This window comes from Brachyhypopomus gauderio, chromosome 3 (assembly GCF_052324685.1).
Source record: "Brachyhypopomus gauderio isolate BG-103 chromosome 3, BGAUD_0.2, whole genome shotgun sequence".
Classification (NCBI taxonomy): domain Eukaryota; kingdom Metazoa; phylum Chordata; class Actinopteri; order Gymnotiformes; family Hypopomidae; genus Brachyhypopomus; species Brachyhypopomus gauderio.
The window spans coordinates 20316958-20341268 of NC_135213.1; the positions used below are offsets into that span (position 1 = coordinate 20316958).

Sequence of the window (24311 nt, forward strand, 5' to 3'; positions counted from 1 at the left end):
TGAATCATCCACGGGTCAGTAATTGTGGCCTGCTGGTTTGGATGCAGAGAGTCATGACTCACTGCATGGCAGCTTCATGGAAAATGCCTATTAGATGGGTATCTGTCGGATCGTTTGTTGACACAATTCGTCTTTCTGTGTCTGGCTGATTTTTGTGTGTGTTCATGTTTGTATAGGAGTGTGTTGTACTCATGTGCTTGTATGTGTACTGATGTCTGTTATGGGATGATGAAAATATGACCTCAAGCCTATATCCTGGTCTGTCTGACTGTTGTGTGTCTGTGTGGGTGTGTGTGAGTGTGTGTGCTTGTAAGTGTGTATATGTGTATTTCTATGTGCATGTGTCTGAGTTTGAGTGTGTGGATGTGTGTGTTCATGTATGCATGTGTTTGTGTGTGTGTGTGCGCGCTTGTGTGTGCGCGCTTGTGTGTGTGCACTCATGCGTACACAACTGGCACTGACTGGCCAGCAGCATTAGGAGCTGTTGTTTAGAGTTTATGCAGGCCTGCTCCTTGTCATGCTGGAGGGAGGGGCCTCTGCTCCATGTCATGCTGGAGGGAGGGGCCTCTGCTCCATGTCATGCTGGAGGGAGGGGCCTCTGCTCCATGTCTCAGTCCTGCAGGCCATTGCTCCGCCCACCTGGGTCTCGATCTCTCTATGGCCGCAGCTGCTTCGCTGGGGATCTGGGGCGCATGTTACACTCACTACAGCTGGATTAAACTTAAGTGGCTCTGGCTACACACACAACTGTAGCTCTCTGCCAAAAGAAAAACTACCCTAACCCTGCCAAACCCTCCTGACTGCCATCTGTGCGCTGCATGTTATTCCAGTAACAAGTCCTATATGTTTTCTCTCATTTGTTACCTTCCATATGGGTGTTTTAAACATGTATTTGTTTGGAAAGAGATGATAGAATCCAGCAAAGCAAAACACATAATACAGTCATAACATGGGAAGGGCAGAGAGGATTGCGTCTTAAAACCCATGAAGTGTGTGTGTGTGTGTGTGTGTGTGTGTGTGTGTGTGTGTGTGTGTGTGTGTGTGTTATCAGTCATATACACACACTGGCCTTATTATCCGGGGCGAGGCAGATTCTAAGAGTGTGTGGCCTTGGACTCTTCCAGGAGATTCCCTGCAGAGACCAGTAAACTCCCAGCCTGTTTGCTACTGCTCTGCAGTCTCAAGTCACATTTTACACCAGATGCAGAAACGTCAAAGTAAATTATCATTCTTTCCTACTCCCTAAACCACTAAATGTAAAACTTGGGATCTCTAAAAGAAATCTGTAACAAGTAAACATAAATTTAGCCACTTCCAGTCTTTATGATTCAGTGATAAATCCTTTCAAACATGAAGGCATAATTTTAGTGTGTTTATAGAGCTTTACAAATGAAACTTTTAGCTAACAGTATGTGATTAGGATTTTTTTTTATTTCATGATTGGGTTATGCATATTTAAGAAAATATCTTCACACTGAAGTCAGCATCTGTCACAGCTAATCAAACATTCCTCATACATTTATTCTTTGGTGGTGTGTGTGTGAACCCTTATCGTATGTACTATGTGTTTGTATGCATTATCACAACATACTGGCGTGTGTTATCTTGTGAATTATAGCAGGGTTTTGTCGGATGAGATATGCTGGCCTTTGTGTGTGTGTGCGTGTCTGTGTGCCTGCATGTACATGTACGTGTGTGTGTGTGTGTGTGGCTGGACTGCTGTTCTTTTTCATTTTCGTTCTGCTGGCTGCCGACGCCATCATGACTCACTTTTACTTTGTTTAAGCTTTTGCACAGACGGACGTGTCTGTGGAACCTTTGCTCTGTGGCGGTCGACAGCCTGTCTGCCGTGCGCCCAGCCGCCCGCCACCAGGCAGGAGCGCTGGGACTCGGGCGTCTGCCTCTCTTCATGCTGCCATCCTGTCTCATGGGAAACACGCCCGACGGGTTCTTTTCCTCTCATCAGACTTCAATCTTATCTCCATTTATTTTTACAGTCTTTCCTCGTCGTCTTCGTCGGCCGAGGAAGAGGAGGGAGACGGAGAGGGCCGGAGTCAGGGGCTGACACGGAGGGAAGAGAAGCCTTCCGAAATGGCGAGCGAGGAAGCGGACAGTGGAGATGAGGAAGTAGAGAAGGTGACTGCAGACTCCAGACGGGCCTCTGTGCTGCCGTGGCCAGACGCTCTCCTGGTGTCCCAGTCGGGCGCTTGATCTGCTCACCACGAGGCAGACTTACTCAAGCAGCGCGTTGAGGGTCATGTCTGCAGTAGTGACCTTTCTGTGCAAGTCAGTGGTGCTGGGAGTGGTGTTGTGAGTGGTATTGACAGGGGCTGCTGAAGAGTGTGTTATTGTAAGTCCCTTTCATCAGGGCTGTCCCACAAGGCCTTTCAGCCTGCTCTCAGAAGCCTTCAGTTAGAGCTGGATGGGTCTCTGCAGCCAAACAGACCACCAGAACAACCCCTCCCTCCTCCACGTCTGGCTCTCACTCCTCTCTGGGTCAACGAGCTCCGACAGGCCTCTTTCTCCTCGTGGTGGGGACACACAGCTGATAAAACACTGCCAGCCCTCTCTCTCTCTCTCTCTCTCTCTCTCTCTCTGGCTAGAGCTGAGGGCAGGATGGGGAATTTAGGGCTCACTGAAGGAAGGAAGTGAAGTGTGGGGAGTAGGGGGAGAGGTACTCCTGAAGACTAACATTCTCTTTCATCCTGTGAGGAGCATCCTTGCTGAAGCATTTATGATGGGATCACAGTAGTTTTGCTCTGTGGAGATAGCAGTGAGGTGTAGACTGTGCGGAAAAATGCAGGTTATATGGCAGGTCATAATGCAGATTAGAACATCAGAGAGGGTTGCCCACTATCTCTCGGAACCCTTTACTGATATGGTGTGCTCCCCTTCCAGGAGGTAGCCAGCATGGGCAGGCCCCCCGAGGAAGCCCACCCGGGCCCCACAGCCAAGAAGGCGGAGGAGGAGCACGGAGCCCTGGGTGCTGCTCCAGAGAGGCAGGGCCTCCGGGGGATCCTGAAGAACAGCCGCTCGGTCAGCCTGGAGGCGGATCTGACGGAAGCCTCGCCCGAGAGCAGCAGGGTGCCCGCCGTCGAGCCACCCGCCGTCGCAGGACCGGAGGAAGAGGAGGAGCAAGGAGACGACAAAGATGAAGTAGAGGGGGACAGGGTGGATGGAGGGAATGGGCCAGCGCGGACGGAGAGCTCCAGCGACACGCCCCCGTCCCCATGCAGTGTGGAGAGGACGCCGTCGTTCTCCGCGTCGGAGGAGGGCGAGGACCTGGACAGCAGCGTGGACAGCAGCTCAAGCTCCTCCCTCATGCACAGGTAGAGGTGGAGGAGATGTTAGCCAATAGCGTGGCAGAGAATCAGCTCATGGTGTCTCAGCACAAACCAATGTGTATCACAGACTTGATATCCAAACAGTGTGAGAGGAAGTGTAAGGACCAGGAATCCTCACTGTGACTCTGCCTGCCGCCCTCTCCCTCTCCACTTCTCTTTCTCTCTCCCTCTCTCTCCACTTCTCTTTCTCTCTCCCTCTCTCTCCACTTCTCTCTTACCCTCCTTCCCTCTCTCTCCTCAGGCTTGCTGCCGGGCCAGGCAGTGAGGATGACTGGCGTGGCAAGCTGAAGAAGACCAAGGCCAGCGACATGGTCCAAACGTCCCTGGCTGATCGTTTCACTCAGCTGCATGACTCTGAGAACGCCTGGAAAAAGAAGGTAGTCACACATGTATGCGCACACACACACACACACACACACACACACACACATATTCAGGAATTCCAAAGCAGTAAAATCACAGCAATAAGTGTCTTTATGTACTGTGTTGATTATGTTTCCAGTCATTTCAATCAAACCACACAGTCTTTTTGGCCTGTGTGTTTTATATGGTATTAAATTTTAGTTGAGGCAGCCTGGGTAAGATTTGTGAACTAACGTATGTTTTTTGCAGATATTCACACAAACTGTCTCACAGAGCATTTTTTCCATGGTTTTACAGTCATACAGTCATTAACGCAGAGGCTCTAAATTAGATGCTCAGAATAGCCTGTTTGACTGGACGTTTCATCTGTATTGGTTGTGTGGCGGTGGAGGCCATGAAACCAGGGCCTGTAGTAGGAGTGTGCCTGAAGAGAGAAGCCATGTCCTGGGGAGGCAACCTGGGAAACCGGGCAAAGCAGAGCCAACCACACCACTAGAGCTAAATCAGGGGGGAGGGGGACATTCAGAAAGACTTACTCTCAGAGAGACTACAGCTATCATGCCAAAACCCTTACACACACACACACACACACACACACACACACACACACACACACACACACAAACAGACACACACGTACGTACATGACAAACAGTTAACATGGCATGCTTCCTCTCAAAACCTCTCTCAGGTTTCTACTGTTTCAGAAGACGAACTGCCTTAAGCTAAAACATGTCCATACACGTGGAGCGAGGCTGTCTAGTGAACGTGTTCCCTCTCCGTACATTGTTTGTCAGACCCAGTTTTGGCCCCGCCCATCTTCTCTGATGATGTGTGTAATGGGCACCAACTCAGAAAAGCACATTGTATGCAAACACAACCTCAATCTTCAACCCAAAGACTCTCCCAACAAGCCAGCTTGGTCTGTCTTGGTGCTTCTGCAGTGTTGTTTCGGGTTCAAAGAGACAAATGTGAGATCTTGCTAAAAGAGCAGCTTGTATATTGTAAGCGTTGGTACCGTAGATGATGTTGGACTCCGATGTCACGGGGTGGATGTAGAGGTTGCAGACATCTACATCATAGGCTGGGTCATGCTGGCGTGCAGGATTGCTTCAGATCAAGTACGAATAAGTCATTGGGTTGTGTAAAGTCCATAGTCCCTTGAGGGATTTGATGTCTGAGTACAATACAGAAAGCATGCAGACTGAAGGAGACTGAGAGAAATGATTGGGTGTTAAATCTGGGATGGTGTTGTTTCATAGAACAGCCGTCCAGTGTACTGTACTGGAGCACTGCGTGCTGTTTTGATGATAGAAGGCTAAACGAATACCTTTGGGAGTTTGGGTTAAACCAGAGCCTTGCTTTCTGCCCCCAGGGTTACTGAGCAGCAGCAGATGTTGACTCTCTTGTGAGAGAGGAAGAATGGGAATGAGGCGGAGAGAGATTAGAGGAACCAATTCTCTCCATTACCTCGACTCAAATCACGCCTTACTGCTAGCAGCTGGGCTCCGTTAGCTGGCTGATGGTGTCCATGGGCCGCCAACAAAGCGCTTTTTCACAGCTTCACCGTCATGCAGACGACGAGTTTGGGTAGTTAAAGAAGTGCAGTAAGGAGCTGAACTGCTGGACTTCTGCTGGAGTTCTTCTAGAGTTCATAGCTGTCCAGTATGTGTATGTCATTTGCTTCATAGCAAATGACTCACCATATGATGCATCACCATTTTGAAACCTTGTCCTCTTAAGGATTATCAAGTTGCACCGTTTCAAATGAATCAAGTTACTGGGAAGACTCTCAAAACCCGTGAAGAGGTCTGAGACACATTCTCTTCAGTAATTTCAATTCCAAGTGAATCAGAGCAAGATCTCTCTCTCTCTTCCTCTTTTTCTTCCTCTCTTTTGAGGCAAGTTCCCTGGAGAGCTTACTTGACAAGTGTCAGCTCAGCTAAAACAGAGATGACTAAAAACACAGGGATAATATCACCGCATGGGAAAACAGCCCCAGAAACACAGTGATGACCTCAACCAGACCCCCTCCCCCTTTCAGCTGGGATCCCAGCTCTGCTTTAACCAAACTTGCCCTTGGGGTCTGCTCTCCATGTACACCTGTTGGTGAGATCCTCCATCTGGCTGAAGGGGACCGGTGCTGTTGAACGTACATCATTATTAGGCCATCCGAAGAATCTGAATTTGTCGAGTCTGATTTGGCTAATCTTCCTGCCATTTCTGCTTTTTGACTTTATTTGCAGCCTGTGTCTCAATTTGCTGTCCTCTCTCTTGTCTCCCTACAGTCGCATTTCCTTCCTTGCTTACCTTAGGCGCCTGTCCTCTCCTCTCCCTGTCCTCTCTCCGTCTGCCTAGACTGTAGTCTTTTATCCTCAGGTGAGTGGGGCGATGCCTTTTTGTGTGTGTGTGTGTGTGGGTGGGTGTGCGTTCTTACCTGGGTGTGTGGGAAGGGCCTTAGTTTGCATGTGTTTGTCAGCGTGTATAACGCATGAACTCTTGAACCCACAGCCACAACCAGTAACCGTAACTGTAACCTGTAACTGTAATTGTAACCTCTAACTGTAATTGTGCCTTTTCTGGTTGACCAGCTCTGCTGGCGGTGCTGCTGGTTGGGTAGAGCTCCTCTATGTATTTTGAATAATTTGTGCTTTAGAGTTTGGCTTAGGTCCTGCTTGTTGGGGGAGCTATTGTTCTGAATCTGTTGGCTGCACTCCAGAAGGCCTTTTTTCATGCCTCTCTTTGAATACTGCTGGACCTCAGGAATGGAACATCGGTTCGGCCGGGTCCCGGTGCGTCGAGCGCTGAGGAAGGAGATACTTTCCTGTGAAGCTCGAGGGCTTCAGGCCTGCTCTTCTCACGCTCCCTCTGCCTGCTCACTATCAGGGATTTTGCCTACATAATTGTCTCCAGCACCAAGACTCTTGGCACACCTTTGTGTGTGTATGTGTGCATGTGCGAGCGAGTGTGTATACCAATGTGCATGTGTTTGTGTTCCCATGAAGGGACCAAAATTTCAACAGCTTTAATTTATCCCCAGACTCTAACCGTTAAGCCCAAGAATTTACAAGCTCTGTTTTTTTTCCTCAGGCAAAGCAGGGGACACCTGCAATGACCACATGTTACTGAGTTCCAGATGTTGACACTGAGGAGGTGGGGGTGGGTGGGGGGGTTTAAGTGTTCTGGAACTGAGCCCCTTTCCTGCTCACCCCTGTGGGATGTTAATACAGGTTGAGCGGTGACCCCCAGTAGAGCATTACCTGGGATTATTACAGCCCATGCAGACCTCGTTTAGGGAGGGTCTACCTCATGGTGTGGGTTGACTGAGGATGATCGCTTCCCCTGCAGGGTGCCTAGGTCCTCATAGAGTTCCTCTGGGGCTTTTGGGACCCAAACTGAATTGAATTGCTTCACGGTTTGATGCCAGACCTCACTTCAGACGTTATGATCACGCCTGTATTTTACAGTCTGACTGGGTGCAGTGGAACTGAACGCCGGCTCATTCTCTGGCCACAGCCAATGCATTCTTGCCCCAAGGTGCAGACTGGAAACACTGGTCTCCAGTTCTTTGCCACACTTCAGTCTGGTTCAGCCAAGCCAGTTTCTGCCCACTCACTGTAGCACTAATTAAAATTCCCTCCGGATCATGTCAGCTGACCAGTGTTGTATTCCATGCTAATGGGACCAGATGCCACCATGTCGGAGGCCATGGATTCCTTAGGAAGTTTTATTATAACGAGTCGGCGTCCAGGAACTTTAGAGTGGTGGGAAGAAGTGATGAAAGCAAGGGGACACGGTTACCTCGCTGCGTGTGCGTGTTGGCGGGACCGCCTGCTGGCCAGCCAGGCCGCTCGAATCAATCACAGGCGTTACAGAGCATTCGCATTAATAACAAGCGCAGAATGGTCCCCGGGGCGGCCGGGCAGACCCTGTGTCCACGCTCATTCATTTTGATGGCAGAATCTTTTTTTTTCTGCCAGCAGGGTTATGGAGTGGGACTTGGCACTTGTGAAAGGACTTGTAAATGTACTGGTAAATGTGCATTTTCTTGTGAAAGATAATTATAAATACACATTTGTAAACAAAATCTAGATTGTGTGAGTAAATCTTCAATTATAGATTTTAGTTGTTCTGATTTTGATTTTCATTCATTTGTATGTTCATGAAAGAGAGTTCATGGAAGTTTGCATCTGCTTACGTAGCCGTGACTTAAGCCGCAATACTAAAGCCATACTAAAGTAATTTTTTTGCCATTTTTAGAATTTTATTGCTGTTCTAATATTTCTGTTCTGCGTACAGTTCTGCAGTACCAGCACTGATACAACACTGCCTTAAATCTAACCATATGAAACCATGAATCTGGCGTCTCTCTCCAACCACAGCGCTTTGAGCGAGTTGCGTTTTACGAGCACACATTAGTCTTTGGTGTGGGGAGGACTTTTATTTCACGTCGTTGTGAGCTTTGTGGGCGAACAGCAAGGTCAGCTTCTCTCTGCAGTTTAATGATGGGGGCTCCGGAGTGTCATGGAGGTTCCCACTGGCTGAGGGAGCCTTGTGTTGGAGGCAGATGTGCCAGCATCAGCTCAGAGGTGGATGCATGCTTGTGAGGTGGAGACTGGCTTGCAGTTAAATGGGAAGCAGAGACCTTCAGTGCATGGTCTAAAGCACAGTTAGATACTTATCTTGGGAGAAATTGCAGATTTGCATATAAATGCAGGATCGGCATGTGTTGGTTTCTCTGCTATAACCTGGTGCATTCTTCATCAGTAAGTTCATACATCTTAGTTCACACATTTAATTTCCCTTCTCTCTCTCTCTCTCTTTATCTGTCTCTCACTCTCTTTTCTACAGAAGTCCTCGTCCGAGGTGGAACCAAAGATGTCCCTGGCTGATCGCATGAAGATCCTGCAGGAGAAGGAGGAGCAGTGGAAGGCGAAAGGCAAAGGCGCCTCCAATGACTCCACGCAGTTCTCAGTGGCTGGACGCATGGCCAAGAGAGGTAAGCCCCGCCCCCACAGAGTGACACTATGGCTTCCTCATAACGATGACTCCACCCCTCTGGCCCCGAGTCCTCTGTTCACCGCGGTCGGCGTGTTGTTCCCCCAGGCCTCGTCTCTCCCAGCAGGGAAGACCTTCCTGTCATCGTCAACAAGAAGGCAGGAACCAGCACACCAGTGAAGCCTTTAGAAGGTACACCTTCCAAGCTGACTTGAAGACCTACAGCTTTGTTTAAGTGATGAACCGGAGACTAAGTTGTGATCTTCTCCGCAGAGATCTCCACCCGACCTGATGCCGAGGGCGACAAGAGGCTTGACAAGCTGGAGTCTTTTCTGGACAAACTTCATAACAAAGGTTATTTCCGGTCTGCTGCTCCTCTGACGTGTTGCATTATTGCTTCAGCTTGAGCTGTAATGGGATCTCGTGTTTAACCATGCCTGAAGGCACTGGGGGCAGTAAACCCTCCACCATCGAGGTGACGGGGGAGCAGGAGAAGGAGGTGATGGTGCTGGATGATGATGAGACATTTGGACGGTTCTACAAGTGCGTGTCTCCCACGTCCCTGAGCTCCAAGGAGCTCCTGGGTGGCCAAGAGGATTTCAGCTCCGTCCACTCCGACACACCAAAGTAAGAGGCGTCTTCATCCTTGAGAAGAAACTCTTCACTCTTCTCCATTAGGATCATACTCTTCTATCTCTTTCTTTGCCTCTCCTCTCTTTCTCTCTTCCACTGCCTTCTATCCATTTTCTCGTCCTTGCTGTATTTCGTGCATGAATGCAGGGCACAGAGCTCAACCTCTGATTGGCTCTCGCTGGTCCTTGTCCAGGCTGACCTCAGCAGTAGCAGACCACAAGCGCGCCGTGAGGCCTTCGCGCAGGAACAAGAGCTCGAGGAACCCATTGCGCACGCTGGCGGCGCGAGACGACCTGAGGCAGGCTTACACCGAGCAGAGGCTCAACGTGGCTAGCGTGGAGACCAAGAGGATCCAAGTGGAGCGGAGTGAGGCCCAGCACGCTCCCACAGGAGCCCCGTCGCATTGCTTGTGAGCCAGTGGTGTTGGCGATGCTGATTGGCTGTGTGCTTTGTTCCTTCCGCTTTGTTCTTAGTGGCCAAGCACTCGAGGTTGGCGGACTGCGCCTTGGCCGGTTTAGCCAGCAAGGAGAACTTCAGGAACGTGAACTTGCGCAGTGTCAAGTCCACCGAGGTGGTGACCAACAACAGCGCCGTGCCGTTCCACAAGCTCATGCTGATCCACATCAAAGGTGGGTGGGGCTGACAAACCAGAGGGCGGGGCCAAAAAGTAGAAGGGCAGGGCTGAGAAGCTGGCTAGCCATGGAGCAAAAGGGTTAAGAGCAACGCTATCATTCAGTGGAATAGTTGGTGCCATGATTAAACGGTGATAGGTGATGATAGGAATGAGAGGCCTGAACTTGTGAATTTTGATTGTGGTGTATACCTAAGCTGTTTAACCATGTTGTATGGTGTGTGTATGTGTGTGTGCAGGGCGTAGGCATGTTCAGGTGCGTCTGGTGGAGCCCACCGCCCGCTCTCTGAACAGTGGTGACTGCTTTCTGCTGATTACCCCCAAGCACTGCTTCCTGTGGAGCGGGGAGTTTGCCAACGTTATTGAGAAGGCCAAGGTAAGGCATGCACCCCCCTCCCCCACCCCAGTGTACGCCAGCCCACTTGTGCCTTAGCGTGTGAAAGCCCTTCAGATGAGTGTGTGAGTTTACTGATTCACATGGTTCACTGTGATTACTGCTAGTATGTTTTAGATTACTGCTCTTTACAAAAGCACACGTTCTGTGTGTGTGTGTGTGTGTGTGTGTGTGTGTGTGTGCGTGCGCGCCTGCAGGGCTCAGAGATGGCGCAGTATGTGCAGACCAAGAGGGACCTCGGCTGCAAGGCGCCGCAGGTGACCATCCTGGAGGAGGGCGTCAACACAGACAGCCGCTCCGCCAAGGAGTTCTGGAACCTTCTCGGAGGTCAAACCGAATACAGAGGTGCTGAGAAGCCACACATGCAGCAGAAAGCTGTGCTTAATGGCTTTTCATTCTGAGCAAACCCCCTAAGTGGAAGGACACACTAACACACTCAACGCTGATGCGTGTTAGAGATATAGCAACAGTGCTGTGCCTGGCAGCCTCAGAGGATCCACAATACCCCACCGCAGTACCACTGCTATTTCGGCTAGTGGCGTTCCGTCCTCTGACCTCCGAAGAGCGGATCTGTATGTAATTGCACGCCAGTAAAACACTGTGAAAGACAGCGGCCTGCAGTTGCCTAGTGAAGGGACGAGGTAGACATACTGGTGCTTGTTCACGTGATTGGATATCAGGGCTCGAACCCATTTTAAGAAGTCTTTTGTCTGTGTGTGCATGTGTCTGCACTATGCTTGTGTATGTGTGTGTGCACGTTTCCCATGTAGCTGCCGGAGACCCAGAGGAAGATGAGATGTATGAGAGCGGAATTGTGGAGTCGAATGGGGTCTACAGGCTGGTGGAGGATAAGTTGGTGGCTCATGATGAGGCGTGGGCCTCCATCCCCAGCGTGACGCTGCTGAACTCCAGAGAGGTCCGACACGACCGCAGCCGTTCACCATGTCTACATGGAACCCCAGCTCGTGTGTTCATATCTTTCTATGTGTGTGTGTGCGCGTGTGTGTGTGTGTAAGCCAGGCACTCGTGTTTGACTTTGGCAGTGAGGTGTACGTGTGGACAGGGAAAGATGTGCCTCTGAGCGACAGAAAGGTAGCCGTGCAGCTGGGTAAACAGCTCTGGGGCGGAGCCTATGACTACAGCACCTGCAGGGTCAACCCCCTTGACCCCTCTTCAGCCAATAAGGACATGCCTCAGTGAGTCATCATTTGATCTACAGTACTGCTGCAGTCTGCTTAGTGTGGCATTTCGGTGACGTGTTGAACATATATGTTCCACTGTTGAAAAAGCTATTGCTCCATAACCCATGTGTGTTAGCTGGTCGTTCTTTATTATTTGACATGAATAGACATAAAAAATTAAAAGGAGAAAAAAGCTGTGAGGTCATAGATATGGTCCTTGTATTCAGTTTCTGCATCTGCAGGACAGATTTGTATGAAAAGCAGTAAAATTAATCCCCCCCATCACAGGACTCACAGTACTGCCCCCTTGTGTTGACTTTAGGTATGAAGTTGAGCCTCGAATCGATCTCTCTGCCAGTCTCTTACCCCTCGTTGTGTATGTATGCACATTCATGTGTGTGCGTGCCTATGTGAACATGTATGTGTGTGTGTGTGTGTCTGCATCTGCAAGTAGGCAGGGAGAAGGCAGGCCTGGCTGGGCTCTGTTCGGCAGGCTGTCGGAGCACAACGAAACGTCCCTGTTCCGGGAGAAGTTCCTGGACTGGGCTGAGCGCAAGCCGCCGAAGGAGGAGGCACCATCAGAGGAGGCGAAAGTGAGGAGCTGACCTCTCCATACCAGCATCACCAGAACAACATCTAAAGTTCTTACCCCAAGTCAATTTGAATCCACATATATAGAGTTTTACTCTGCACAGTATATTTGATACTTTTTCTAAATTGCTTTATATTACACCACTTTCTAAAGTACTGTAAATAGTAAATCCATTTAGAAAATATATCAGTTAAAGTGTCTACTATTTAATTGTAGATCAAATTTTTTATTCTAGTCATTTTCTGTATCTGTTCACTTATTTATGTATTTTTATTTATTAATAACCTTGGTCCTGCCATATATAGCTCCTGATGTTGGAATGCCATTAAACATTAACCACGTAACCTCCTGCCTCAACCGCACACCTTCAATTATTCTCTGACACACCAAAGTCTTTGAGTAGAGCCTGATACTCCCTGGTGTGTGTTTCATCTCACTCTGGCCTCTCCGGGTCTCTGTGTAGAGTCCAGTGCACCAGCCCTCAACCCCTACATACGATTTCGAGCTGAAGGCATGCGACGCAGAAGCCCTACTGGCCGGGGGAGAAAACCCCATGCATATGGTCTTGGAGGGCGTGGACGTGCAGAGAGGATACGGGCACGTGTGCACAGAAGATGGCCGACAGGCGGAGCTGGCTACGGTGGCCGTGGACGCCTGGCACATCCGCGAGTTTGATGACTTCGAGATCCCGGCCGAGAGCGTGGGTCAGCTGCACGAGGGTGACACCTACGTCATCCGCTGGAAGTACTCCATCACCAGCGTGGGTGAGTGAGGCTTGATGGGTAGTGTAGTCCTGTTTCCTATTCTGGGTGCCATCACTGAGGGGATGTACGCTCACTGTGTGTGTGTGTGTGTGTGTGTGTGTGTGTGTGTGTGTGTGTGTGTGTGTGTGTGTGTGTGTGTGTGTGTGCTTGCAGTGGGTAAAAGGCTGAAGCTGGGCGAGGTGAGTGCTTCTGGGCCAGGGAGAGTGCGCACCGCCTGTTTCTTCTGGCAGGGGCGTAACTCAAGCGTGAGTGGGCGGGGCACGTCGGCTCTGATGACCGTGGAACTAGGCAACCAGAGGGGAGCACAAGTGCTGGTGACACAGGGCAAGGAGCCACCATGCTTCCTGCAGCTCTTCCAAGGGGGACTAGTCATTCACAGAGGCTGCAGGGAGGACAGTGCCAACAACACAGGTACACACACAATGCACACACACTTAATACACACATAATATACTTTATAGCATACATTATAAAAACACATCTTTTACTTAGAAATGCTTCTTTTCAAATCAAAATTCTTTAGCCACTAAGCTTAAAGTACCAAGCTTACTAATTTTACAGTACCAAAAGAAAACTGAAGTTCCGACTAGGTGGGAAATGTAAATGTAAATGATTAGGTGTAGGGGCAGTTGTGTGTCTCTACAGTACTGCATAGACGCACCTCCCCAGTGCGGCGGGTGATGGAAGCTCATTGCTCCTGTGCATGTGGGTTGCCAGGAGGCTGGCGGCTGTTCTGCGTGCGTGGCGACGTGCCGTGCGAGGGCTCTCTGCTGGAGGTGGAACGCAGCAGCGCCAGTCTGCGCTCCCGAGGCTGCCTGGCGCTGCTGGGCATGGCCCACGGCGCCGTCTACCTGTGGCATGGCTGCAAGGCCCATGCCGGGACACGCGACATTGCCAAGACCACAGTGGAGCGTCTCACGCGCACGTGAGTCTCCAGACTGGCAGACCAAACGGCGCTGTGATTATAACTTATGTAATCATATACAGTATATACATACGTGTGTGTGTTGCAGTTGTCCCCCAGAGCTCGGACTGAACAGCAACAGCAGCGTAAAGGTCCTGGAGATAGAGGAAGGCTCGGAGCCACAGGACTTCTGGGACGCACTTGGCCAGCAGGACAGGAAGACATACGACTGCATGCTGCAAGGTACAGCCAACTGGCCCCGCCCCTTTCCTCACAGCAGGCAGGAAGTTGCGTCCTGTGTGTGTGTGTGTGTGTGTGTGTGTGTGTGTGTGTGTGTGTGTGTGTGTGTGTGTGTGTGTGTGTGTGTGTGTGTGTGTGTGTGTGTGTGTGTGTGTGTGTGTGTGTGTGTGTGTGTGTGTGTGTGTGTGTGTGTGTGTGTGTGTGTGTGTGTGTGTGTGCGCGTGCGTGCGTGCGTGCGTACACACGGCTTTGTCTGCTGCTCTCCACATCAGGGGGACTCACACACCCAGAAGCAGCCTAATCTACATTTTAGGAACAGGGATTTGGCCTTTCAGTTGGTACATTCAGTTGTCAGAGGAGCTGTTAACAGAATGTATAACGTTCATTCATATAACGAACTTCACTGTGTTTCTGGAGGTAGTGATTGTCTACCATTGTTAGGTAAGGAATTAGAAATAGAAATATTGTAGAAATGGGAACATTGAAGCTTGGTGGCAACTATTTGTGTGCTTGGTGGCAACTATTTGTGTGTGTGTGTGTGCGTGTGTGTGCGCGCGCGTGTGTAGATCCAGGGAAGTACAACTTCACGCCGCGTCTTTTCTTTCTGAGTGCCTGTGGTGGAGCCTTTGAGGGGGAGGAGCAGCTGAGCCCGTCCAGAGTTCCCAGCACGGTGATGGCAATGCCCTTCCTGCAGGAGAACCTTTACTCCGCCCCTCAGCCAGGTAACCATGCAACCACACCTCAGCTATCCACATCGTGCCCTTTGACCTCATTGGGCGCTCGTGTGCAGCGTGTCTGGGTTTGATCCAATGGTGTTTCCTCCACCCCTCCCGCCTCTTCACCCCGCCCCACACAGCTCTATTCCTCCTGGACAACAGGATGGAGGTGTACCTGTGGCAGGGCTGGCAGCCCGACGACACCGAGCGCACCGGCTCCGCAAAAATCCGCTGGGACAGCGAGAGGAAGTGTGCCATGGAGACAACCCTGCAGTACTGCAAAGGTCAGGGGTCATGGATTCAAAGCAGGATTCCATAGACATCAGAGACATGAGTGTGCATAGCATTAGCATAGCATTTTGTACTCTTACCATGCCCTGCTTTGCTCAGTGTGTGTGTGTGTGTGTGTGTGTGTGTGTGTGTGTGTGCGCACGCGCGCGTGTGTGTGTGTGCGTGTGTGTGCGCGTGTGTGCGTGCGTGTGTACACACTGCAGCAAAGAACTCCAAACGGCCGCCGCAGGCTTATCTGATCTTGGCTGGAGCTGAGCCCCTCACTTTCACTAACATCTTCCCATACTGGGAGAAGGATCCCAGCATCAGAGTGCAGGCATGGAGCTCTCCAACCGCAACTACACCCACAACCCCACACACAGAAACGTCCTCTGCACCTACACCTAAAACCACACCCACATCTGAATCATCCCCCTTACGCTCCACTCACACCCATACCCAGAATATTCCCCACACCCAGTATTAACATTACTGCTCAGTACATTATTATACTTTCAGTTATGACACAATGTGAACTATATCTTTGTTGTTGCATTCAGCCTAGGTCTTGAAATAAATGTAACTTGGGGTGTGTGTGTGTGTGTGTGTGTGTGTGGCATGACGCAGGGTATGCGGAATAAAGTGATTCTCGTGGAAGAGGCTCTATCCAAGCTCAGCCAGAACCAGTACTCCATGGAGGAGCTGACCTCTAAGCCACTCCCCGAGGGCGTGGACCCCCTGCACCTCGAGCTCTACCTGTCCGACAAAGACTTCCTGGTACCGCCCCTCATCACGCCCACTCACACCCGCCATCCGTGCAGCTTGAGGGCTGGAGATACAGTCTAGCGCGGTGCCAGTAAAAATGTCCACAGTGGATATATATTTTTTTGTGCTGTCAATTCCATGTGCCGCGATTAAAAGTCCTCACCAGGATTTTGCTTAAGCTTGCTAGATTTTCTAATTAGCAATCCAGGTAAAATTAGTGGAATCAACACAATCCAGGAAGCCTGAGCAAAATCCTGGTGAGGACTTTTAATCGCGGCACCTGGAATTGACAGCACTAATATCTTTATATCCAAATACTTTGTACACTGTACGAGCCTAAATGCAACAAAGTTTAATTCTGCATACACCCGTGTACAATGAATGACAATAAAGATTGTCTAAGTCTAAGTGTCCATTGGACGTAATGGTTTTCCAGTGTGGTTTTTCACATGGCCCATTATGATGGACATCTTCCATGCAAACTACGCTGGTAGAAAACTGGGGCAGTTAATTATATACAGAAATGCCTGTTTGCTAGATTCTGATGCAAGATGACACTGTGATGTGACTGTGTGTGTGTTCCGCAGACGCTCCTGGAAACGACGCGGGATGAGTTCAATACCCTCCCCACCTGGAAACAGCTCAAACTAAAGAAGAGTAAAGGCCTCTTTTAAACAGTGAGAACCATCCTTTCCCTGTCTGGGCCACTTCCATGAAACGGAAGGTGTGTGTGTGTGTGTGTGTGTGTGTGTGGAGAATCTCTTCATGTATAGTGAAAAAATGTACAGTATGAAACTTTTTAACAGATAAAGTGCTTATTATCTTTAAGATTGCAATTTTGTGGGGCACCCAATTATTGTAGCAATCCAATGAGCTGAAAAACCATCTTACATACTCTAAATATGTATGAGTTGAGGATATCCTGTGACAACATCTTTGACTAATTTTGTACAAGTCTGAATTATGAATGTGTAATGTTTCCATGTTTTAAGCCACATTTTCATGAAACTGTGATGTTTATTGGGGATTGTTTTAGAACACTAACTTTCTTGGGTGAAATGTGTATGCTTTTTCTCTCCCTAAAGGTGTGTGAGAAACTATAAGTGCAAAAAAGTGCTTTCAAAGCCATACATGTATGCACGTATGTGCAGTTCAGCACATGCCAGGACAAACTGTAGTTCAGTAAAATATATCCTAGTGTTATATGAGACTGGTCTTTATACTGTGGATTTCCAGTTTGTACTACATTATATCTTTAGTTATCAGTAACTCACCTTTTTAAATTAATACATCGTACAATGTACAAAACTGCCCAGTGTGGGTTTGTGTGTTTTGTTCATTTTGTTCCTTGCCAAACTAGAATTGGACCATTCTAACTTTGACCACTAGGTGTCAGACTTAACTACCCAGGAATCCATGATGGACACCTCTAACCCATCTATATGGTGCAGTAACCACAAAGTCATTACTGCCACCGATTTCCATAACAAGCCTGGTCATAATTAGACCTTACAGTATCGTAAAAGCTTTGTTTAGGTTAGCATGGGTAAGAAAATAATGTGGGTCCTTAACATTAGTGTATGTTGACGTTCTAATTTACTACATAGGAATTTACAACTGATGAGACGCTAGATCTGTGAAAAATCAGTGTGCCTAGCAGTTATCTGTACCTAATCCTGATGTGCATTGTTGAATATCAACAGAGCACAGTACAAAAATAAAGCTTTTATCTCCCAGGTTCGATAAATAAAGTCCAAAGATGGTGGTTGTTTCATAAACAAAAACCGGTTTAAGGTTTTCTGTCAGGATAAGAGGTTCAATTCCATTCCGGATTAGGATTAAGTAGCAGTTAGGAGATCGGTTGCGTGTCTTTTGCTTTAAATTATTATAATAGCTAACTAAAACACTCACGAACCTTAGTACCGACCTCAAACATCCATTTGCTGCAGGTTTATCAGAGCCAGTACTGAATCCGAAATGCTGTACTTCTCCTATTCAGTACGCCAAATCAATACGAGATAACGGGTAGTATGTCCGAGGTTATGAAAACTGCCAGTCGCCTGAAAGAACTGCATCGAAATCTAGTGCCTACTGCTTAAGTACGGCATTTCGGATTCAGCTATAGTCCTAAGGTTTAGTCGCATTGTTCCATAGGCAGACATCTTTAGGGAATTCACTGGGCCTCATTCTATTTCAACACGCATTTCATGTTTGTATCTTAGCAGTATGTACGCTACTTTGGCAGAACCCCGTTTACGTTTATCAGTGTTTACTGTAAACGGTACTAGCAGTATATTATACACTGAAATATTGGTAGAAACCATAAAAGCAACTGTCTAGTCTCGCGGAGTTCTGGTAGCAGATTTGATTTCTGCAGTGCGCCACTGCATTTTTAAGCACGCGAGAGAAGTCAGCACACATATTCCCTTTGTATAACAGAATCACGAAAATACATTCCATTTACGCTCGTATTAAATGTGGTCAACAAATGTGCGTCTTTGACCACTATTCGTCTCTCCAGGCCACGTTCAACAAACAAAATCCCGCCCAATACTGTACATCACAACGCACGTGATCCACGACCACGCGGAGACTTGATGACACGGTTGGCTCACATCGGGCGTGTCGCATGAAACGACAAACGGCAATATTTTAAGCATACACTACCATAACATTTGCCTAAAATCTAAGACTGTCTCCTGAAGAGGTTTGAGTAAATTTGTTTTACATGCGTCTGGGGAATGTTTAAACTGTATGTTTATGTGGATAATCTATCCAGAAGTAATCATGCTCAAAATGATATTATCAGGTATTAACTTGGGCTGAACTTTGTTCGAGTGATCTGATAGTAGTTAGATCACAGTGCGTCTTACACTTGTCTTTTCATGTGGCCAAATGGAAAAACAAACATGGTCGAACCCCGAAATGAACGGTGGAAGTGACTCATTGAGATGGAGAGTTCATTGGGATCGGGGTGTGTGCCCAGTCAGGCTGCAGAGGGAGTCGTGTAGGCCTATTCTAGTAGTCTTAATTGAATTGATTCACAGAGCAAGTGCGCAGCACTCGAGTTGTCCTAAAACTACTGGCATGTACTGGTCCTTTGAACTATGCTTTGATTTTTCTTTTGTGTAACACGCATTCATGCAAAGACAAAATCATCACCACGACAGATGGCAGAGCTGGAGACTGCCTTTGCTTTTAGCATAATGGCCTGCAAGATTAACTTCGCCTTTAATTAATTTATTTATTTCACAGCTTTATAGAATCCCATCCAAGAAGATAGCCTTGTTGGATTCACAATAGTATTAAGCCAGGGGGAGCAAGTCAAAAAGTGGTGCGTTTGGGCGTGGTAGTAGGCTGCACTGTGCCGCAATAGTTGTTGGAATTAAATTTGTAGGCTACCCCTCTGTTACTGCAATGCATTCAGCAGCTTTGTCTTGTAGTTTTTCATAAACCCAAGTGTTTTCTTATGCATCAGCAGCAATTAGGGCCATCGTTCCGCCCCCGATCGTTACGGGTTGAGAGGTATTAATGTTTTGCTCAATGCAAGCCAAGCCTAAACAGAACAATAAAAGAAAAGGCACGCGCCATTCTGCACGTCAGCTTCGAGCGCGTGAAGATAAAAGCTTGGCGGGTTTTCGTCCTTTCAGTAGCTAATGGGAGCGGTCTGTAAAAAAAGTTGAATACGTCAATTTGTCAGAACAAGAGGAATGAAAGCCTTTCTGGACCCAAAACAAAAGCCGTCAAGTTCTTGAAGTGCTAATCATCGTAGTTGCTGCAATATGTGGCCTATTCTTAAAAAAAACAAAATGGATGGGGGGAAAATCAATAGCCGCTTTTCCACAGCGAGGCCACACGGTTGTGTGTGCGGACAGTAATCGGTCTAATCACATTTCCACATGAACGCAATGCTTGTGGTTCGCTCAGGACGATTAGTGAGCCGTGCTCACGGCTGGAGACGAACCGTTCGGGTGGGCTGGGCTGGCGTTTGAATTTTCTGATTGGTTCCACCAAAATGAAGGTAAGTCCCTTGTTGACTCGTCGCTTTTCACTAACGTTAAGCATTTTAATATGTTTTGCACTGGTTTGCACACATAAAACGAAATACTTAAAACAGTAGGCTACACGCAACCCCAAATTATCCGTTTCATCATGCACATGCGGTGAGTTATTTCCTGACATAATTATGAATAAAATAAAAAATAAATCCGTCACTGCTTCTAATTCTTCGGAGTCCCCACTTCCAGCACAGCACCTGTGGAGAACGGACTTGTACCCGGGAGTCCAGACCGCACGACGTGGCCTTAGCTTGGCCCTATAACAGAAACAAGCTAATGATTTGAAAAGCAAGACATTAAGCAGAAATGGGATTGTAGCAGTCTTGAGACTGAAAAGATGGAGAGTAAGAGGGACAGGCTAAAAGAGAAAATGGGTTTGTGAGAGCCCATTATTGCTGCGGGTAGCGTTATTGTTATTATTACATCGTATGTCATTACGATGGCCTGAAATGACCGACATTCTCTTGCCAGCACCCCTGAAGCAGCATTATGCACTTACAGCCTTATTGTGAGCTTGGATTAAACACAGCCTATAGTTAATGGTTCATGGCCAAGGTCTCATTAACACACACTACTCTATCCAGACATTTTAGGAAGCACATACACTGGCCAACATAAGCAAGTCTGCTTCAGGTGCTGAGGTAATGGATGTCTTGTAAGGAGGAGACATTTAGCAGGAGATTAAAAGCGCCAAAGCTTTTCACCGTGCTCTCCTTTACTTAATTGCCGCGATGGTAAACACCTCAGCAGTCTGCAGTCCTGACTCTGCTTTAAGATGGACTTTATTTCTTCCATGTCTTCAGTGCTTGGATTAAAAGTGAGAAATGTTCTCTGAGGGAGCAGGTTTGGGAGAGACGGAGAACGAAAAGAGAGACTTAAAGACTGGAGCTCAGAGGGAAGCAGCTGAAGGTCACGTCAGTGGCAGGAGTGTCCTGGGTATCATGGCTCACTCATTGCCATGGCAATTAGGCTGAAGTGTGGCGAGCCAAAGCCCTGAAGGAGAGGTACTCCAGTACACTCAGGCCTCCCAGCTCTTGCCCTTCTCCCTCGCCCCCCTCCCTCTCTCCCCCCTCTCCCCCTTCCCCGTCACTCTCTGTCTCTCAACCTTTTTCTCTCTCTCTCTCCTACTGCTGCTTCTAGCGGTGATAAAAGTACAGCTGTATCGAGCGTGACATTAAGATCCCAGTCCTGACAGGAATTAGAAATGACTGATTGATTCCAAAAGTGCACAGATGGGTGCACGGCCTCATTTCTTCATCTTTCTCTCTCTTTCTGCCTCCCTGTCCCAGGTCTCTCTCTCCTCCCACCTTTTGCCACACTGCAGCGTGTCCATCCCCGTGTGTCCTCCTGATGCGTCACTTTTATAATAGCACAGGGAACATGGCTGATTTGCTTGCTGCCCATGCATCAATGTATTATCCACCTACATTATCCATGGGGGGGTCCATGGCCCCCTCACCCATGCGAGCACTGTGCTGTCCTCCATGCCCCTGTTGTTGCTTTCCCATGGTAGTTTGCATAACCCGCTCTACTTCCCCGGCTCCGAGTTAATCCCCACTAAAGTGGCAGTCGGAATCCCCTCTCGCCAGTGTCGCTCGGGACGGCAGACACCGATGTGTCCTCTCCCTCCACCTCGTCCTGTGCCCCTACGTGGGAGGCTCCACACTTCAGCCGGCTAATTGCTGGGCTTTCGCAGGGCTTTTGTAGGGCTTTTGTGGGGTTGAGCTGGGGACAATGAATGGAAGGAAAGACAGGCAGCCCCTGCAATGGGCCTGAAGGACTGCAGTGCAGTACTCTGAGATGGTTTGGGGGGGGGGGGGGGGGTGCTGCTGCCGGAGCCGACGTTGTTAACATGGCATTGTAACACTTTATCACAGCAGTTGCCAGAGCGGAACTAATTCCTCTTTACTTTCGTTTCCTTCCTTCTTCCTTCCTTCCCTCCCTCCTTCCTACCTTCCTTCCTTCCTTTCATTTAAGTCTTTCATTTAAGTCCTAATCGCACAGCCACCACTCGAGGAAGCTCTTCTCATCTCCGCTGCAGCAGTGACCCAGGTCACGCTTCCTCACGCACATCCACGCTCGACCTGCGGAAGCTCGCGCGCAGGCCCCAGACCAGCCGTCCGCACCATGGTGAGGGAGGTCGCCAGGGCGACGAGCTGAACACGCTCATTGCCCTGATTGCATCTTCTGCAGCCGTTCAGTCATGTTTGCAAATGCGTTGTTGTTGTGTCTGGTGGGCGAGGGACGCGAACTTGCGTCTCACAGCTGGTTTCAGACGCCGTGCCCGGGGGCCTTTGCCAGCTGCAAAGCCATAAAGACCTGCTAGCATCCTACAGCAACGTCCCGTGCCGTGTGTTTTTGTGTGTTAGTGAGATATGATACTAGTGTGTGTGTGTGTGTGTGTGTGTGGGCATGTGTGGGTGAGATGACTCTGATATGTGTATGTGAGTATATGTACGTGCGGGTGTGAGCGAACGTTTGTGCGTGTGTGTGAGAAAGATATCACTAATGTGTGTGTGTGTGTGTGTGTGTGTGTGTAAGCTCTCTTTCCCTGTCCTACTCAGCCCTTGGCTCTACTGAGTGTGTGGGTGATGTGTGCCAAGGGCTGTTGGGCTCTCTGGACCAGAGCGGTAGGACTACACTAGGCGTCTCCTCAGACGCACAAGCTGCCGTCCGTCCCCCGGCGTTCAGTGTCCTCTTGACCCCAGCAAAGAGCGGGACCATGCAGGGCTTTGTCCCCACCCTCACAGAGAGGACACTTAGGATTAGCTGGTGAAAACCACCTGACCTCATCATCCTTTGTTCAGATGGTTGCCGAGCTGTGTGTGCGCGTGCGTGCGCTCGGCCTGTTAACACACACACGACCACAGAGACTGCAGAGGGAAGTGGAGTGAATAGCTGTGGCAGCAGCGAGAAGGGGAAGATGGCTCACAGTTTGTCTGTGATGGGGGGATGGACAGATGAGATGCAGGGGCTTTAGGAGATGGATTGGGGTCCGCTCCGAATCCAAATCATTTCATCTCCTGCCTCAAGTATGTGTGTGTGTGTGTGTTGGGGGGTGTTCGTTGGTGTGTATGTGGATTTGAGTGTGTGCGCATTGGTCAGCATGTGCATGTGTGAGGGAAGGGCTATGGGGGCATGCATGTTTGTATGTGTAGGTCTGCATAGGTGTATGAGAATGTGTGTTATGTTTGAGTGTGCAGGGGGTCTGCGTGTGTGTGTGAGAGAGAGTTGGTGTGTAATGGTGTGTGCATGCAATGCATGCATGCGTCACCACAGACCATATCTCTGTACCTGACCCTGTTTGCTTCCTCCTCCACGCTATCGTGTGGAGATAAAGAGGCACTCAGGCGTCAGATTGGCTCAGACACTGCGACCTGCCCACCGATGTGTGCCAGTGAACACTGCCCATGGGCTAAAAGTGTCCCAGACAGGGTGGGTGGGTCCGGACTTACCAGCGGCCGCTCACCTTGTACTGAGAGCTGGATCGACCCCATCGAGCTATGTGCACAATCGATACGCCCCCAATCTGACCTGCCTGTTTCTAGAGTGACGCCACCTTCCAAAGGGTGTGACGGATCTGCCAGCCACACGTCAGGGAATTGGGGGTTTTGTAAAACTTGATTTGCCTCACAAGCACGTCAATAACTGGAGTGCTCTGAGGTCCGTGGGGAGCTTTTATCAATTCCACAGTGGGTAAAATATGGGTCTCCACTAATCTTTTTTTTTTTTTTTTTTTTTTTTTTTTAACCTTAATTCCCCTTTAAAAGTACCCATCCCCCATGACCTACTCAATAAAGTTGGTTAGTTCAATCAGCTGTCACCTGTGATATCCACATATCCAGATTATTGCCCAGGAATGAACCCAATCAGGACCACACTCCCACACACTGAAGCTGTTCTTAAATGAAAACACCAAAGTTCCACTTTTCTTCTTAAGATGAGGCTATAATTAGTTCACTTTGTTTACAATCACTGCGGAGAATGGACCCTGATCTTATCTGTTGTACTCACAACATCAAAGCACAGGCCATAGCGTATAAAAGCTCCATCAGTAATCAGTCCCCCTAGGTGTCCCTGTTTCGCTTGGACCTAATTTAATTTCTAAAAGACTGATTGGGTCGGTCACCCTCCTAAATGAACCTGCCGCTGGATGCAGAGTGGAACGGAAGGCCCCGCACGACAAGGGGCTGATGGAGGAGGGGCAGCTATTTCATACACCCTATACAAAATAATGAGTTTGATCCATCACAGAAAGATGAATATAGGGGTGGGGAAGAGAGTCCTGGTCACACCGATGAACAGAGAGGAGGGGGGAGTCGGCAATACGGCATGACTGAATAAAGACCTTGTTGCAGTTATGCCACAGGAATAATTAAATGAATGGTTCCGGCAATCCCATATAAGGGCACAATGATATAGTGCTATTTGTCATGGCTCCACTGAGGGAGGGGGAGA

The 24311-nt window shown here is 48.9% G+C and overlaps 1 protein-coding gene across 5 annotated transcripts in view; it reads left to right on the forward strand.

Moving 5' to 3' along the window:
• The window catches only part of svild (supervillin d), a 36235-nt gene extending 19128 nt beyond the window's left edge, over window positions 1-17107 (forward strand). For 4 of the 5 annotated variants that reach the window (XM_077000175.1, XM_077000174.1, XM_077000178.1 and 1 more), the window contains exons 6-28: window positions 1998-2136; window positions 2899-3329; window positions 3586-3721; window positions 8559-8706; window positions 8814-8897; window positions 8979-9059; window positions 9149-9332; window positions 9532-9704; window positions 9812-9967; window positions 10209-10345; window positions 10561-10708; window positions 11134-11279; window positions 11384-11559; window positions 11996-12137; window positions 12600-12900; window positions 13054-13311; window positions 13618-13825; window positions 13914-14047; window positions 14611-14766; window positions 14901-15044; window positions 15255-15367; window positions 15658-15807; window positions 16383-17107. In XM_077000175.1, the coding sequence (XP_076856290.1) occupies window positions 1998-2136; window positions 2899-3329; window positions 3586-3721; window positions 8559-8706; window positions 8814-8897; window positions 8979-9059; window positions 9149-9332; window positions 9532-9704; window positions 9812-9967; window positions 10209-10345; window positions 10561-10708; window positions 11134-11279; window positions 11384-11559; window positions 11996-12137; window positions 12600-12900; window positions 13054-13311; window positions 13618-13825; window positions 13914-14047; window positions 14611-14766; window positions 14901-15044; window positions 15255-15367; window positions 15658-15807; window positions 16383-16469 (3832 nt within the window). In that variant the 3' untranslated portion in view covers window positions 16470-17107. The remainder of the gene's footprint in view (window positions 1-1997; window positions 2137-2898; window positions 3330-3585; window positions 3722-8558; window positions 8707-8813; window positions 8898-8978; window positions 9060-9148; window positions 9333-9531; window positions 9705-9811; window positions 9968-10208; window positions 10346-10560; window positions 10709-11133; window positions 11280-11383; window positions 11560-11995; window positions 12138-12599; window positions 12901-13053; window positions 13312-13617; window positions 13826-13913; window positions 14048-14610; window positions 14767-14900; window positions 15045-15254; window positions 15368-15657; window positions 15808-16382) is intronic. The other variant, XM_077000179.1, reaches the window with a different exon arrangement.
• The last annotated feature ends 7204 nt before the right edge of the window (window positions 17108-24311 follow it).